The 19,046-nt window shown below is 42.0% G+C and overlaps 1 protein-coding gene across 2 annotated transcripts in view; it reads left to right on the forward strand.

Annotated features, from left to right (window-relative positions):
- ttyh2 (tweety family member 2) overlaps positions 1-19,046 on the forward strand; it is a 70,859-nt gene that overhangs the window by 46,810 nt on the left and 5,003 nt on the right. For both annotated transcript variants that reach the window (XM_074619722.1, XM_074619723.1), the window contains exons 6-13: positions 9,283-9,355; positions 13,825-13,894; positions 14,018-14,073; positions 17,006-17,098; positions 17,215-17,307; positions 17,688-17,830; positions 18,525-18,710; positions 18,796-18,874. In XM_074619722.1, coding sequence (XP_074475823.1) covers positions 9,283-9,355; positions 13,825-13,894; positions 14,018-14,073; positions 17,006-17,098; positions 17,215-17,307; positions 17,688-17,830; positions 18,525-18,710; positions 18,796-18,874 — 793 coding nt within the window. The remainder of the gene's footprint in view (positions 1-9,282; positions 9,356-13,824; positions 13,895-14,017; positions 14,074-17,005; positions 17,099-17,214; positions 17,308-17,687; positions 17,831-18,524; positions 18,711-18,795; positions 18,875-19,046) is intronic.

The following is a 19,046-nucleotide window of genomic DNA, read 5'->3' on the forward strand; positions in this document are numbered from 1 at the left end:
TATTTTCTTCCAGTTACTCCTCGATACATTTACTTTACTTCATGTAGGTATTAGGGCTGTCAATCCATTCAAATAGTAAATCGTGATTAATTGCAAATGTTTTATCTGTTCAAAATGTACCTTAAAGGGAGATTTGTCAAGTATTTAATACTCTTATCAACATGGTAGTGGGCAAATATGCTGCTTAATGCAAATTTATGTATTTATCTATTACTGGAAATCAATTAACAACACAAAACAATGACAAATATTGTCCAGAAACCCTCACAGGTACTGCATTTAGCATACAAATGTGCTCAAATCATAACATGGCAAACTGCAGCCCAACAGGCAACACAGAATGAGATGAATTGGTATGAGCTGGTGTAGATGGAGGGAGCTGGAGGCAGCAGGAGTTGCTTCTCTTCTCAGGGGAAGTTGAACGAGGCAGCGAAGTGCTGGATCATGTCCTTGTGCAAACACTGGCCTGCGAGTCCTGCTGAATCTCACCATTCACCTCTCAGCGTTGCCAGCGGTAGGCTGAACTCGCTCAGAGTGTTGCCGTGTCAACAGCTTTGCTCGACAAATTGGATTTGAGAGGTGTGGAGAGATGGGAGCGAAGCCATTTGATGTTATCAACAATACAACTTCCTGGAGATTGTTACTCCAGTTTAACAGTTGACCTGCTTTTAACGGCTTCAGACATGAATTACATTCGATAACAGGCACAACGCGCTGTATCTCCGGACCCTTGCATGGCATCACGTTAATTATTTAGCTTTGTATTTTTAGACCTTTTTTTTCTCAGGTTAATATTTTATTGATTTTACCTTTTACGAGTGACAAGAAAACAAGATGAATAAATAAAAAGCGCATGCAGGGTGCATTAAAACATAACCAAACATGACAGGAGGAAAATATTACCGATGATAATTGATATTTTAATAAACCCGATCTCACGGGAACATGAATAAATGACATTATGAGGACATGCTGTGTGCCATGGGGACACATCCTAGGCTTTTCGCATGTCTTGGAAATGTGGACTTCATTGTTTCTCTACTAAACAGTCCTACACATGAGACTACTATTTTGTTAAAATCACTGTTAAGATGTGGAGGATGGTGAAGGTGTGCTTCGAGCTGCTCCCTGCAGCATTATCAGACCCTTGCAGAGTGCCGCGTCACTCAGTCCCGACATTTGTGATACTATAATGAATAAAGTTGGCGGTTTGATATTGATTAACGCATATCTTTGTGTGTCAGGCGGTGCGTATTGGCTCTCATAACGGGTCGGGTGAGTATTACAAAAAAAACCTGCCCTACGCATCACAGCACACACAGCTCCACCGGTCGGTAAATGTGGATAAATATATTATTCAGTGCTGTTTTATTGGGCATAAACCTCACGTTTACACGCATATTATGTGTAGAAAAAATAGACTTGAAGCGTAAAGAAATGCTTCAGTTCAGGTAGCGGTTACATAAGACACAGCTGAGACGGAGCCGTGCAGACAGCTGCTGCGCAGATTACAATAAGAGTGTATCTGTACAATAAAAAACACTTATTAACACCCTCCACATTTTTATGCCACGCAACAAAACTATAGTAATGTACACATCAGGTTTAGGCAACAAAACTACTTAGTTAGGTTTGGGCTTGAAATAAGTACATAACTTAAGTAAAATACGTACAGAAACAATGTATTACAGAAAACACGTCACAATCGTCACTAAAACACGTCACAATCGTCACTAAAACACGTCACTAAAAAACACGTCACAAACGTCACACACATCACAAACATCTCTAAAACACGTCACAAACGTCACTAAAACACGTCACAAACGTCACTAAAGAACACGTCACAAACGTCACTAAAACCCGTCACAAACGTCACTAAAACACTTCACAAACATCACTAAAACGTATCACAAACATCTCTAAAACACGTCACAAACGTCACTAAAGAACACGTCACAAACGTCACTAAAACCCGTCACAAACGTCACTAAAACACTTCACAAACATCACTAAAACGTATCACAAACATCTCTAAAACACGTCACAAACGTCACTAAAGAACACGTCACAAACGTCACTAAAACCCGTCACAAACGTCACTAAAACACTTCACAAACATCACTAAAACGTATCACAAACATCTCTAAAACACGTCACAAACGTCACTAAAGAACACGTCACAAACGTCACTAAAACACGTCACTAAAACACGTCACAAACATCACTTAAAAACACGTCACAAACGTCACTAAAACACGTGATAAACGTCACTAACATAACTTGCAAAACAAAACATCTGTCTCCTGGTTTAAAGTCCTGTGTTTGTTGGATTTGTTATTACATCACAATGTCCTTTAGATAGGGAACAATAATATAATTAATATATTATTGAGTTTTTTGGAAGAGGAGGCAGGAAGTGCTGAAAGACATTTGGATGAAAACAGGATGTTGATGACAGAATTATGGCTTAAAAAACACTCCCACACATCATAAATCATGTTACAGTGAAAGACATGGCACACAAGTACTGTATGTACACTATATATTCACATGCTTTCATTTAATCCCCTTACAGCATCTATAGCTTAAGTGTATCCGTCTCTACTGGAATGTGAGTTTTCTTTTTTTTTTCTTCCCGCTGTTAAAGGAGCTTTTCACAGGGCATGAAATCCACCCGGGCCTCCATTCATCCAGCCGAGCGTCACTCTGTCTCTCTCGATCAGTCAGTTAAGGGTGTGAGCCGCACTAAAGTTGCCCTACTAACCACAAACCCCCCCCCCCATTTCACTCTCCCACCCCCTCCACCCCCGTTTGCACACACAAGATGAGTCAGTGTCAAGAAGTGTCTGCCCTCCCAAGGCATGCTCTCTTCCAGTAGAGTGGAAGTGGTTGAAGGCTTTCGGGAGCAGATTACCGACTCTTCCTGGTGCGTCTAACTGGCTGTTAGCATGACACACAGTAACAGCTTAGACATGTGAGGGAGGCAGAGACATCCAAAGACCTCGCTGTCAGCAGTTTTTTATCTGGATTTCTTTTGCTTCTGCATGTTGCTACTGAATTTTTCAATTTGAGCGCATCTATCGGGTGAACTGAACCCTAAAATGTCATGATGTAAATACAGCGTCAGCCTATTTCCAAAGCTTAATGTCATGGATTTGCAAGATTGCCCCTCGTGCAGAGGTTTAATAAAGAGAGAGGAGAAACTAATGACAGAAATCATTTGAGCTGTCAAGACCGAGGACGCACATCAAGAGGAATTGTCATTTAAAACAAACAAAGCAAATGAGTGGGATGCGCTGAAATCATAATGAAACACAATCACAGCATTAGTAAGAACATAATTTACTGCCCGGGGGAACAAATGGTGATAGAAGCTCTCTGTGTGTGTGAAGTAATTAACAGTTTCATTGGGGAAGTTCAGGTAATCTCAAATGCCCAAAGTACCGATTGACTATAGAAGCTGCAGGAAATGGCAGCTGAGCTCAGAAACTAGTTTCCCACCTGTGCAGTTTGAGCTTTCAGATCAAATATCTGCTTCCTCAATAAATAAAATGCAATTTATGAAAGAATGTGATTTTAGTTTGAAACCAGATGAATGAACAGATAAAAAATAAAAGTCAAGAACTACTCCAGACAGAATCCCACCGAGGCAACCTTATCTCGTAGAAATTACTTGATATATAATTTATTAAAAATATGTTTTGGTAGAGACGTAATAAAGGTTTGACCCAGGTTATTGAGAGATGTTGCTCTTCTCATACAAACATGATTAAAGCTAGAGTTGGTTATCTTCTTCAAAAACATTTGTTGTTATATTTGTTGAAATTCTCATTACATCCAAACTACTCTGACAAAACTGACTGCAGTAAGCCTGCCTTCCTGTTAGGGTTGGGCGATATGTTAAAATCTTCCAACCGGCCATCGCCAGCCCAGCAACCAGCGATTGCCGCCATATTCGTGCAGGTGTAGGTGTAAGTGTCCGTCCTCTCTCGTGTGTCATAGTTTCAGCTGGGCGATCTAGCAGCAGAGCATCGTGAAACTCTCTTCAAACTCGACAGAAACAAGATAAAACTCACCAAAACCGTCTTTGTTAGTCTTTCCAACAATCACCAACTCTGGTTTGGTCAAATTAAATACAGTGGTTTTCCCCGCTGTATCTCTCTCTGCCCACTGAGCAGCGGTTGAGCGACTCTCGTTCTTCGGAGGCAGACCATTAAATTAGCAAAATTAAATGACTTACATCGCCCAAAAAATCGGCCCAAAAAAAACAACCGGAGATGTATTCAGTCAATCACCGATAGCCAATATATTCGTCAAATCAAGTCTTCCACAAGCTGCTAGCTTGACAGCTGTGAGTACTAACAATAGCCATGTTTGTTGTTTACGTTCATCATGTTAGTTTTGGGGGAGTGGCTTTGGAGGGAGGCCTGAAGCGACGGACTGTCAGTGTTGCCGACTTGGCAACTTTCTCTCTAGATTTATGGACTTTTGGGAAAGAGTTGGCAAAAGAGTTGGCTTTGGTTTTTGGTTGGATCATTTTTAAAATCTAGCATACCCTTGCTAGTTTCTCAAGAATACCAACCCTAGCTTTAAACATTTGATTAAACAGCATTACAATGAAATGCTGTCAGTCCTGTCTACAAAGAAGGACTCAACCTTTTCAGGTCAAACTAGACCCATGTATTTATGGTGTGCCACAGGGAAGTGTACTTGGGTCTTTGTAGTTCTGCCTCTATACAAAATAGATGACCTTCCAGGACGGTATACTAAGTGCAGAATCCATATGTATGGAGATGACACAGCTCTTTAATATTCATTGAGTCAGCAGGAGTGGTAGGGCCACGGTACAGTAGCTGCAAATCCAGGTCATGGCAGGTTGTTTTATGATTTATTAAAAATGCAGCTCTTCAAACTTTGAAGAGGTTGCAAAAAGCTCTAGAGTGATATCACAAGTATACAATTACTTCTAGTATACACCTAATATAGTCACTATATTATGGTCAGACGCACGCAAACCAGTAATTGTGCTGTTGAGACAAGGCGAACAAGCTCCGGAGACGAGCACTCATTATTCAGTAAAGTCCATGTGACACTGCCCAGTGTTATCTAGATAGTTAAGACATTCTGCACAACAAAGTCACAACTCGTGAGAAAGTTGTTATGATTTGTTCAAGACACATAAACACGATATAATGAGGTGCGGTCTAAGTGATGAGAGATGACAATCACAAGGCAGAAGCGAAAATAAGAACTTGAGAGAACGATGATGTGATTATTATGACGAATGGCTAATTGGCGTTGGCAGCATGATCTCAGTGTGACTCCTACATTTCTGCTTTGAGGGTCACATCTCTTTCATTTCACTCAGTTTTAATTGACACATCATATAATGATGGTTTGTATAATGATGTATGGAGCCATGACTGCAGTTTACAGCAAAAAAAACTGTATTTTTGAGTGTTAAGAAGAAACTTCCCACGCTGATTTAATTCAGAGTGACATGACCTCATCCTTGGTGAGTGCACACTAGCATCATCTGCCCTGCTCATTTGCCTCGATGTGCTCTGCGTCAGCTTTACACCCGATTTGCTGCCACTCTGTAAAGCTCAGTGAATCCCCTTTGACCAGCAGAGCACAACACTGAACACAGTCTTGCTCCCTGAGGAGGAGATCAGAGGGCATTTCTCCCTTTTTGCCCGGTCACCCGGTGTCATAGTTGTTTAAAGAAGCTCCAGCAGCCCAGCATCACACACCCTGCAACAACAAGCTGTCAAATTGGCATGGCCTGGCAGACACATACGCCAATGGTTCCCAACATATTTGGCTTATTTTTAAAACCAGTTCAACCAAAGACTGCTCAGTTTGTTTTATTTGAGGATTTTTTGGAAGCCTGATGAGGTGAAAATATTAATTATTTCACAAGAGAAAAGCATGAATTAGAGAAAAATCTGAAAAAATGAACAGAATTTAGTTTAACAGACTTTTCTTTCGTATCCCATTGGTCATCTTGTGAACCACGGATTTATCTTTGGACCGCCGACAGATGGATGGACATGTGTGCACAGACCAACACGCCAAAGCGTGTGACAGATCCGCCTGTCCACCAGAGGATAGCGTGTCAGTGTCACGTTTAGCCTCGCCGAGGCGTGAATATTACAAGCGTCTACAAGCTCTCTCCCTTTTTAGTTTATGTCACTAACACTGAGCGTAGCATATTTACGTGGATGCATTTAGTACAGACTACATCGCAGTGGTGGATGAAGTACTTGAAAGCCTCATTTGAGTAAAAGTACAGATATCTAACAAGAAAACGACTTTAGTAGAAGTTAAAGTCATCTATTAGAATATTACTTGAGTAAAAGTCTTAAAGTACCTGATATTTACTGTACTTGAGTATCAAAAGTAATTTCCTCATATTGAATGTATGTAAGTATGGAAATTAAAAGTACACCATCTTAAAAATGGAGGCTACATTACACTTGAAGACAAAAGAGGTTTTCACAACTTAACGGATTTAATGAACAAAATCCAGTTTTTCCTTCCCTCATAGTTGCAAGTAGCCTGATCTGATCTGACATGGAACCTGCCTGGACTTGAGCGAAAATCGAAGCTTAACTACGGCTTTGTTTGCACTTTGTTTGCCCATCACGTGAATGATGTCACTTGCAAGCTAGGACCACTGATTCACCAAAGCAATAGTAACAAAGATGGTTAGGGGAAATGTATTAGAGTAAAAGTACACATTTCATTAAGGAAATGTAGTGGAGTAAAAGTGAAAGTTTACAGAAATATAAAAACTCAAGTAATGTACAGATACTTCCAAAAAATACTTAAATACTGTAGCGAAGTATTATTACTTTGTGATATTACACCACTGCTACAAGGCGTACAAATGACACGCCAAAAAAGCAAGCATTATCGTGTCATTCATATGCCTTTTTGCACGACTGGGCTGCACAGACAAATGCAAATGAACAAGTATTAGACACACAAAATTAGTAAAAGAAAGGCACAGAAACATTCAGTTCACTGATACTTTCCATGTGACTGTATGCAGATACACACAGACATTACTGCGGTAAACCAGACTGAACCAGTGAGACCGCTTAGCAACTTCTGCATCTGTTCTGCTTCTTGATTTTAAATGAAGATAAGGACTCTGTGCTCTCCTTCCCATCTACTTCCTTGTTAAGTGTCGGGGCTCGAGAGGGCTCGAGAGGGCTCGAGAGGGCTCGGTATCGTAGACGAGGAAGGAGACAGACTACAAGAGTGAAAAACTGATAAAGAGGGAGGCAGGAGGCAGAGAAAAGATAGGGGGAGAGAGGGGGGAGGGAATAAATGCTGAGAGAGGAATGAAATGGTAAAAAGAAAAAAAAGATAAAGGAAGAATGAGAACACAAGTGGTGGCTTGTAAGTTCAGTGTTGGGAGCTTATATACCCAAAATATATTCAAACACAGGTGACATGCTGTAAGTGGAATATCTGGAAAGTGCCAAATCAACAGGAGCTTATTGGATTATTTCACACAACGAGAGCTGATCTCTGATAGTTCATCTTTCAATATGTATTGATCTTCTGCTCCCCTGCATGCAGAAACACCCAAACCTCCTCATCTCTCTCCCTTCAATGTCACATGTCTCTGATGTCATTCTCGGATACCATGAGATCACCAGGGAGGGAGCCCGCTGTAAAACAAAACCACATTTTATTGTCCTCATGGGTGCAGCGAGCAGTCACCCGCCCAGGGGGGCCGTACTCAAATGTAGGCCAGCGGAACGGATGTTAGCTCGTTCCTCGGTACGTGAAGTCGCGGTGGCGCTGCAGCAGCAGCTGTGTATGTTGAGGCTGCAGAGTCAGACCCCCACATTAACAAGCATGACCTCTGACTTCTTCTGTTGATGACAGGACAATGAGATCACCACTCCTGGTCCTCGGGGCGCACGCTGTTTCCTTTCAATAACAGAAACCAGTATGAAAATAGCTCCATTTGCGTCACAGTACTCCCGCTGTAGGACGCTGATGACTATCTGAAAAAGTCCAATTTAATGCTTTAGTTTTGATTGTTAATGCATTTGTCTTCTGCATATATTATAGATTTTGTTCTACATATTACAGAATTGTTATTATTTCTTCCTCCTGTCTTATGAAAAGACCAACTTAAAGCGACTATGATATATATGTTTTTATTAAAATTAGATCATGTGACGACTAGTATGTGAAAGGAGTCACTCGTGGTGATGAACCCACAGAGAATTATTATCAGCCAACTCTTCGTTTCCTCGGCTCCACAGAGCTTTTTTCAGCTTTATAGTGTCTTATAAATCCATAAACTGTATATAAGAGGTGAAAGTAGTCACCGTGACGTCACCCATTGGTTTGTGGACTGCCGTTTTGAAGCCTCGAGTTCGGCATTTTGGCCGTTGCCATCTTGTTTTTTTGCAACCAGAAGTGACACAAGAGGGTTGAGCTGAGTACAACCGAACGCTGAATAAAGACATTTTTGGTGACCAAAAAGGTAATGATTAACTTTCATGAACTGAAAACACAGTGTGAAAGGGTTAATGTTGTAAGACATAAACACGGACAACTCCCAGACCGGACAACGCCGTAGTAGCGACCTGTCAATCACAAGGTAGCCCCGCCCTAAAGCATCCCCTGCTTTATGGTCTATTTGACTCTAAATGGAACCATAACTTACTAAATGAACATCATGCTGTATTGAAGAAGACTTGAAACTAGCGATTGAGACCATAAACTCATGTTTACAATGTTTACTGAGGTAATAAGTCAAGTGAGAAGTAGGCTTAACTTTTTCCTGCTTGGGCCGGAGTTGAAAACTACTTACTCGCTCCCGACTCTGCCGCTCTCTCTCTCTCTTGCTTCACCACTCACTTCCCACGTACACACACACTCTACACACTGGCTCTGCTATTTGTGCTTTTGTGTCGGCCACCGTAGTTTTTGCTTGGCACGCGGCCTCAGTTGGTTGCAATCTGCAACCTCACCGCTAGATACCGTCAGATCCTACACACTACTCCTTTAAATGACAACCCTTAGTACTCTCCCAGTTTTCTAAATATGTGATCAATACAAACTATTGGAAAGAACTTACTGGAAAGTGGTTCCAATTGGAGAAATTACAGACTTTACCTCATTTGGATAAATGGCAAGCTCTGCCGTGCCGTCATGTTCTGGTTGCTGAGGCTTCAGTTAATCTACATTCAGTTCTTACTGTACTGAGTGGCTCTGTGACCTTGCTGTTGCTTTGTGTCCCTGCAGGATGATGGTGTTCGGAGTGCTGACGCTGGTCCTGAGCTGGACTTCTCTGGGAGCTGACCTGGCCACTGCTGTGGTGAGCTGCTCTGCTTCCTGACTGACTCGCTTTATAAACTAGTGTAAACTTGGTCTGCAATCAATTCTTGTCGTGCCTGTGACAGTGGTGATGAATTGCTTTAACTACACGCACGGTGCACTTGGAAAAAATGTCTTTGAATGTGTGGGGGTTAGGGAGGAGAGGTGATTATACCCTGCTGCGCATGTGCATATACCTGCATGTGTGTATGGATGCAGTGTGCCATTATAGAATTCTACCTTCTCTTGCCTTAATTAAATTTTTTTAATCTTACTTTTTATCATCTAAAAGGTTTTAGCGTGTTCTCACTGCCCAATCTCACATTTCTTCTCGTCTTGGTTTGTCTTCCTGTCACCTCGAACGCTTTTGAACTCCGCTGTCAAACGGCACACCGCTGAAAATAGGCCAACAAAAGAACAAAATCCCAAACCCAAGCCTTGTCAGCATCATTATACAAGCCTCAATAACTTGATTCAAAGTCAAGGATTATGACTACAGGAATCCAATTGTAGCTTTTAAAGCCTATCGCACTGAATAGGTGAATAATCTCAGTGTTTTCCGCTCTATTATGGTCCCCAAATGACTGTGACCTAGAGGGTAAGAATTAGAGTGATATGGGAAAACGGAGAGATGCATTTGAAAGAATATCAGATGGATGAGCGCTGGTATTTGACTCACCTGCCTCAGGCATGTGTGCTATTTTTCTCAGGTTTGTTGTTGGATGTTGTGTTTTGACTCGGGGCTGTAGAGGATTGTTAACAAGAGTGAATTTAAGTTGGAGATAATGAGCATCGGGTAGAAAGCAGCGGGAGGTGCGATCAGTTACAACAAATTAGTCTCTGGTTTCATCCTCCTTTTTTCATCCATCGGTTTAATGTCTCCTTTGCAAGTCTCCGCTCTCTGTGGTCTACCGATCGATGGTTGAAATCCTGGTGAATTCCTCAATGCTATGAAAGATTTACAGTCCATAATCCTGCAAGCATGCAATGTTCAACACGTTGCTCAATACAGAGCTATTACACCAACATCAGAATGGGTTCCTTCTCTGGGGAACATGAATATTCACTGTAAATATTACGGCAATCCAGCCGTTAGTTACCTACCGTAAAAAGTTTGGGCTAAGTGTAACCCTTCAGCCTTCAGGCCAGGTCATTAAGTGGGTGTTATCAGCCTCATGGATATGGGCCACAAGGGGCCTGCTACACTTACTAGTAGGTTTTATCATTGATTCACATTCGCGATTCACAAGGAATAAAAGACCCACATGAATACGGCTTATAACGACCGACAACTCCCATTTAATGACCCAATAACAGTCGAATTTGGTGCAGGCCTTTAAGGCGCATGAAAGCATCCCATAAGTTTCATGGGAATCTGTCTGTTAGATTTTCATTATTGTTTGTGTACAAATGTGAATTGTTGCCTGTTGGAAGCGGCGGAGGAAAGGTCAGATGACGATCTATCCTTAGAGGACCGTGAACATCTGCAAACATCAGTCTTTTTCCAGACCGAAGTGTTTGTCAAGGAGAAATTGATCTAGCCTGGTCAGGGGGTCATCAAAATCATTGGAAATGATCATCTGGAGACCATAAATAACCACATTTCCAAGCAATCTGGCCAGTAGTTGTTGAGTTATTTTACTCTAGACTGAAGTTCATTGTATTGTGGCCACTTGATGAGTGAAAGAAATGACAGAAATCATTCTTACATGTTGATCTCTCTGTTTGGTAGCTTAAGAGAGCGACAAACGGGCGTGTAGGGAGGAAGTCGGGGTGGACGGGTGGGTCCAAAAACAGCTGACTTTCGCCAAAGAGGCCGTTGTTTGTTTCCTATGAAACCAGAAGTCAACATTGATTTATTTGTCACGTAACTTCTGTACTTAAGATGCACCTCTTCCGTAATTATTTTAACACGATCTTTTCCTAAACCTAACCAAGTTGTTTCCTGTGAAGACAGAAGTTTATATTGAAAAGACTGCATGCATATATGGAGCAAAAATTGACCCGTGTTGCTGGATATTTGTAGGAGAATGCACTAAAAATCATGGCATTTACATCGTCCTGATATGTAACCCGTCTGTGACGCGGTGTTTGTCTGAAGCTGACCCTGACTGGACTCTATGGTTGACGTCCGCTGGGCCTTTTCTCCACTTGAGAGCAAATCACCATGCCACGGCTTTTAAAAAGGCCTCATAATTGCTCAGGCGTCGATACAAACAGCTGTGAACAAAACAATTACATGAACAGTCTGCTGTAGCTCCATCAGTGGCTCCATCAGCAGACATCATGTCTTTGTGTGAATAATTGTGTTGTGTATGTGTGTCTTGGCGCAGGCCTGTATATGTGTGTTCCTTTGTATATAGGGAGTGTGTGTAACCTGCCTGCGTGAAGGTTAGACAGATGTACTGCTCTGTGACTCAGTTCAGTCTGCACTAGTCTGAATACGAATGACACATTTCTAGCGATATACATAATACTCTGTAGGGCCGTCATTTGTTTAATCATTTAGTCTATAAAATGTTGGAAGTAGCCCAAAGTGATGTTTTCAAAATAGCTTTTTTTGGTCAACTAATCTAGTCTAAAACCCAAAGATATTCCATTTAAAATGATAATAAAAACGAGAAAAGCAGCAAATCCTCCCATTCTGAGAAGCTGTGATCTGTGAACGTTTGCTTTATAGATGCTTCATTCATTATCAAAATTGCAGTTAATTAATTGAAATGTATTTTATGCCAATGGAGTCATTTATTAATGGACTAATTGTGCAACCGATTTGACTGTTATCAGGCCATTAAATAGGCGTTATTGTTCGCTATAAGCCTCATAGATGTGGGTCAGTAGGGGCCTGCTACACCTACTGAGTTGTAAAAGTGAAAGCGAAACTTAAAAGCAACACATTCTAATACATAAAACTGAATGAAACGTTACGTTTTCAACACAAACAAAACAGTTTGTTTAGGTTTAAGCAACAAAACTACGACTTCTTTAGAAATAGGCATTAACGTAACATAATATTGATTCATATTTGATCAGCGCTGACTAGTTTGACGTTTGGTCGGAGTTGCGAGTGATTGACAGCTGGTTCTCATATACAGCAGACCTCAGATCAGCTCTGACTGCTTGTTTTCCTCCGGTCTGTGAAATCTTGCAGATGCAATTAGGAGCACCGGAGGACACAGAGGCACATGATTTTTTTCAGGTTACCTGTTTCATTTACTACTGTCAGGATATAGCGAGTTTTATACAAATAACTTTTTTTAATCATCTTTGCTCCAATCTCACCTACTTCAGCTTTAATGGCCTGGCAACAGTCCAGTCGGCTGAAGATTTTTGCTTCAGTTCAATATCAAATGTCTTATGACTTTAATATATTTCGCATTTTTTCAGTAATGGTTTAACTCTTGACACCAGCCTTTTCTTTTAGAGGCTGCAGACTGTAGCAAACACTGGACAGGTCATCAGTCCATTCACACCTGTGTGCATCTCTCCACTGATCTATAAACAGGGTGGCCACTTAGCCGTCAAACCGCCGTGTCTGAAAACCACCGCAATGCTTTCTCCGACCTCCTCCGCCCTGACTCAGAGTTGTACTTGCGGCTGCAGCCAGACTTGCTGCCGTGTCCCACTTTAAATGAGAACGAGTTTTGTTGCTGCGCTCTAATGATGTCAGACAACCACCAACATCCAGAGGAAACATGCGTGCCATTGTGGTGTAGCAGTGTGTTTGTTTATCTTTCTGAGGCTCTTTGTGTTCACAGGTGTGCATGTCGGATGTTTTTGTGTTTCTTTCGTGGGAATCTTTAATGTGTGTGTGTGTAGGCTGCAGTTAAATTAGTGCCTTTAGTACACAATAAGTGAATGCATAATGAATGCACCCCTTTGCAGAACTCTTAATTACAGACAGCGGGTAGTAAGAACTCAGAGAATCACTGCTTTCCCTTCAGGAAGTCTAACAAACCTGCTCCTGAACTGCTCCTTTCGAACAAACTGGCTTGGTCTTTGCTGAGGATGAGGAACTCATTAGCCCCCCCCAGAGAAGGTTAAGCTACGCACCGCAGTGTGTTTGACCCGAGCCCGAGGGACATTTAGCATTCAGACAGCGCACTTCGAAGGAGACAACCGCTCCTCACTTTTTGTTATTTTGCCTAGGCAGGTTTCTTGTTAACGCTGCACGGTGGAGTGAAAGTGGTTCCGAGTGACAGAACTGAAAAGCATTCCTGTCTAGACGTGTTAACGTGGATTATTAGAGCAGCCTTTTCCTCTTTTATTTTCCTTTTTGTGTCAAAAAGTGATAAGAATGATGTCAAAAAGAAGTGTTAATGAGCTATTAACATCAGGTAGAGTAGTTGACACTCTAATTCATTCCTTCTCTTAATGGTTCTTTATTAATTCCTCTTTTTAACCTCCTCGTTTCATTCATTCTTTTCAGCTGTTTTCTGTTCTCTCACATGCCTAATGTGTTTATTTCAGGGCACGAGTGATTTCTGCGTGTCCCCTGACAAGTACCTCATGAGCCAGACAAAAGGCCTCCTCGGTCCTGGTGAGTCTCAGAGTGAATAATAGGAACAATGTTGTAATTATGAGAGCATGAAGCTGTGGCCATGACACTAAAATGATGGTTTAAAATGTGTTAAATTGGCTTCTTCTCCCTGTTTATTCACAGATATTGTTCATTACTACCTTTACTGCAACCAGACTCTGTCCAACCCCTACCAGCAGGTAGGAAACAGGATCAATGTGATATTATGTGACCTGCTAAGCATAAGATTGGTGATTTTCAGCTCATAAGATGTCAACATGTCTCGGTTAAAACAGCTTCATTTAGTTGAAAAAAATCAAACATTTTGTAGACGTCTATAAGAGAGGGCATTAACTGATAAATAAAATATGAAAAATCCAAATAATTAAGGGAGAATCCTGGCTACGGCCCAGTGTCTACGTTACATAATACCAGTTAAAACAGCATTTAAATGACTGTATTTAAATGTGCAGCAGGTCCTCGCTACATATTGAAATGTAGTCATTTAGATGCTGTTGAAGAGATGGTTTTATGCAACCTAATTGTTTTCAAACTTTTAACGCTGCAGTGCGAAGAATTGGAACAAATATGATTAAAAAAAGTTAATTTATATCCTGACAGTAGTGCATGAGACAGGTAATCTGAAAAAAATCATGTGTCCTCCGGTGCTCCTAACGGCATCTGCAAGATTTCACAGACCGGAGGAAAACAACCAATCAGAGCCGAGCTGGAGCCTTGCCGTCTATGAGAGCCGGCTGTCAATCACTCGCAAAGTCCTACCAAACAGTGAAACTAGGCAGCGCTGATCAAATATGAATCAATATTCTGTTACTGTAATGCCTATTTTACACCACAAAATTTTTTCAGAATCATCTTGTAGTGTACGGTTTAGCTGTAAAATGAAAAGTTTGTGACCCGGCAGCCATGTTGAGATCAGTTGAGGAAATACCAAGCACCGCCCACCAGCCGGAGCACAGCCAATAGGAACGCTCTCTCTCTGAAATGACCTGTGATTGGTCAAAGTCTCCCGTCACAGGCTAGATATTTTTAAGGCCTGAAAACAGAGCCATGAGGAGGTATAGAAGTCTAGTTTTCTGTCAGAACATTTGAATTACAATATGCTGAAAGGTTATTATCGAATTTTTGTCCAATGATGCCAACAATATACTGCCTACTGCCACATTTTTTGACCTGTAATTCACTAAATCAGTGCTGGATGGGGAGTTCTCTTTCTCTCTGTCCAGCCCCGTCTGTCTGATTTACATCCTATCTTCACCTCACTTCAGCACTAAAGCATCCGACACTATCTCCCAGGATGTCCCCATCATTCTTCTCTCTGTCTCTTTCTCCTGTATTTCTTCATTCTTTGGCATGCGTCAAGCAAACAAGCACAAAACATGTCAAAAAGTTGCTCAACAAAAGGCTATAAAACTGCAGCAACTCTTCTGGTTTATTGTGAGGTTCCTCTTCAGAGAAGCAGAGTTGATATTATGGGTCACATCACTGGCTTCACCGCTGACATCAGTCAGTGGTGAAGTCAATTTGTGCGCGCTCTGGCCCAGCGGAGCTCAGATCTTATTATATCTGGCTCTGGTAGACATGCCCTGCGGATAACAAGAGCACGGCAGCAGAGGGCAGACAGCCGTCACCCCGCCTGGTAAACAAAGTCAGCACTCTTTTCCCTGCCACACAGATACCCCAACAGGTGCAAAGTTCACAAGCAAACTGCCAGATACAGGGATCCACACTGATTGGCAAACATACCAGCTCTCCCTTCTCTGTCTCTTTCTCTATCACGCATTCTCAGCCTGAACCGCAGCGCTGCCCTGTAGTTCTGCCCTCCGTGCCCTTGTATTTCAGCGCTCTGGGGCTTTATACTCCTGCGTCAACTCTGCTTCTTTCCACAGCTCTTTTTTTTTCTATTCTTATCAGCGTCATCTCGTCTCTCTGTCCTCCTCTTTCCACTTTCTCTGTCCTATTTTTACTTTATTTGGCTCAGAACGAGCTCAAATAAAACAGCCATGTCTGATCAGGCTGTTAGATTGTGCTGCAGAGAGCGGTTTGACCGCGGACAGTCTTGCAGATCAAGAGAAAAAAAATGTCAGATCGTTGGAAAGCAATTACATTTATAGATGGTCGAGGTAATTGAGCATATCCTGTTCCAATTTAACACATAGGCCAGGGGGGTTTCCAGATACTCTTGTTAGGCTGGGTGACTGTGAAGATTTTTACTTTGGAGATGTGAAAGATTAATTCATTATGTTTTAATTTAAAAAGAGGCATTGGAAAGAAGGTTTTCAGGCAGGTTTATCCACCTATATGATACTGGATGTGGAGTCTTATTTTGCCCCCTGTTGGTGGGAACATAAACCTACACATGACAGACAGACTGTAATGTAGTAATACAATAGCAATAACATAGTATTATATGTGGTCAAAATTGAGTTAAGTTCAAATTACTGACTCTTAACTCAATTGATTGATATTGTGTTTTGTCTTGCTGTTTTATTAGATTTTGGGGGTTTCTTATCAGCGGCCCAGTTGTGATTTTTGCTATTAATTTATATAGATTGTTTTTGAATAAACAAATAAATTAAATTACAGAAAAATAAGCACCATTATGTTAGCTATCCATGTGTTTTCACTTTGTGGAAGGACAATAAGTCGACATACTCTTTAAGAAAATGCAAGAACTTCATGTCATTTGACAACAGCTCCATTAAAAAGCCTTGAGAAGCTTTACTTTCTACGCTGTAAGCTGACTCTTTCATTATGATGCAATCCCTCAAAGGGTAACTTTGGCATTTTTCAACCTATTTTCCCATGTATTTGTGTCTAAGTGACTAATCGGGCAACTATTTCTGAAATTGGTCCAGTATTGAGGGAGAACGCTGCAGACGGCAGCCGCTAAACGGGCTGTAATGTAATAATTTGGGACAAGCTGGCTCCGTCAGTTTACGTCAACTAAAACGGCTTGTTTTTGCCACTGCACTACTGTCAGGATATAGAGACCGTTTTATAAAAATATGTTTTTTTAATCATATTTGCTCCAATCTCGCCTACTGCTGCTTTAAGATCAGTGTTCACTCTTCATTTGCATGCTCTTTACTCCCTCTAACTTCTTGTTCGCAGCCTCTGACCATTTTCCAGAGGTCCCTGACCACCATGCAGATCCAGATCCAGGGTCTGCTGCAGTTTGCTGTGCCTCTGTTTCCTACAGCTGAGGTATCACACACACACACACACACACAAACGTGAAGTCATATTATTTTAGGAGTAGCATTAGAAGGATTTTTCTGGTGTTTGTCAGTGATACTGTCTGTCTGGTGACCTCTCCACAGAGAGACCTACTGGGGATCCAGCATCTGCTCAACTCCTCGGAGGCCAGTCTGCACCAGCTGACCGCCCTGCTGGACTGCAGGGGGCTCAACAAGGTTCGTTCACTGCATCCTAATTGGCATCACAGCAGCACAACTAGGTCAACAGGAGAGTTAAGTGGCCACGCAGGATTTCAGCACCAAACTGAAAATGGAACTGGGGGAACAGAGCAGAAATAATTTCAAATTTAATGAGAATAACTTTTTCTAGCCGTGTTTTCGTATATGTGACTTTCCTTCACTGTTAAACCTGAACAGTGTGGCTCATGACTGCAGTGCAGTTTACATGAATAATGTTGAACATCCCACTGAATGTGCACAAATGAAGTATATGTCTTCCTGGATACGACACACGCTCCAGCGCTCTAAGTGCTGTGCTTCGGTTTGTGCATCGTCCTTTTTGTCTCTGTGTTATAGTATTTGTTTGACCTGTTTAGGACTACCTGGATGCGATGGTGGGGGTGTGCTACGACGGGGTGGAGGGTGTACTTTACCTCTGCCTCTTCTCCTCCCTGGCAGCCTGTGCCTTCACTGTCATGCTGTGTGCCATTCCCAGGGCATGGAGACAAATTGCCTGCAGGTCAGTTCGTTCTCTGCCTCTCTGCCTGAGCGGCCTCATTTCATCCTGCAGCCATCTCTATGCAGCTTCAGCTACTGTACAGTACGAGCCAACCAGAGCGTGTGTGTGCGTGCGTGCGTGCGTGCGTGTGAATATTTTTTACAGTTGTACAATTACTACAAATACAAATACAAATTTCTTCTGACAGCGTGCACTTCTATCACTAGTTTACTTTGATAATGATTCTCAGGCAAGTTCTGCAGTTATAAAGAGCATCTTTTTTTCTCTATGATTTCTAAGCGGATTCATGGATGTTTATTCGTTATTATCTGAGATAATAATATCCTGTGTGAGTAGTAGTATATAGAGTGAGTTACACTGAATCTAAAAATATGTGTATCATGTGTGTAGCTTCAGATTTGACTGAGTTATGACTCAGAGAGGAAGTAGCTGAAGTACATTAGTTCGCTGTGTGTCACAGCCGCTGCTGCTGCTACTACTGACCATGTTGATAAGCAGCCAAATCAGCGGCCAAACTACAATAATTAACTTGTTTTTAGAACACCGGCATGCACCAGTCCCTTTCACCTCACACCATATCTTTGCCTCATGTCTCTCCTTCCAGCACACCTCACAGTTTGCCAATAAACTAACTAACTAACTAACTAAGCCAACCATCTGGCCCCTCTCTCTTGATGTTTCTCTCCTCCTCTAGGGAACGAGCCTACGACGACATCGACGAGGAGGATCCGTTCAACCCGCGGGTGAGGAGGATAGCCTCTCCGAACCCCAACCTCCCCAACATGCACAGCTTCTGCAGCTACAGCAGCAGCATGGGCAGCCAGAACAGCCTGCACCCGCCCGCCCAAGCCGTCTCCAACGCCCCCGTGTCCGAGTACATGTGAGTGAACGGAAATAACGATGGAGCAAATTTTTCTAAATGTCATATTTGGTCTGAGCGGCTTCCTTCTTTTACTCTTTCTCAGGAACCAGACGGCTCTGTTCGGGGGAAACCCGCGGTACGAGAACGTTCCTCTGATAGGACGAGGATCTCCACCCCCCTCGGTGCGTTGAGTCCCAGAGGCCAAGTCCTTCCTATGATGTCACTTCCCTCTGAGCTAACAGACAGATTTAGCCTTTAAAGCACAGGAAATTGTATTAGTAGAAATAACATTCATCGGTGACTCAGCTCACTTCCTCTTAAGCCATATCTAATAACCTTAAAGAATTTCTTAAA

Source organism: Sebastes fasciatus, chromosome 20 (assembly GCF_043250625.1).
Source record: "Sebastes fasciatus isolate fSebFas1 chromosome 20, fSebFas1.pri, whole genome shotgun sequence".
NCBI lineage: Eukaryota > Metazoa > Chordata > Actinopteri > Perciformes > Sebastidae > Sebastes > Sebastes fasciatus.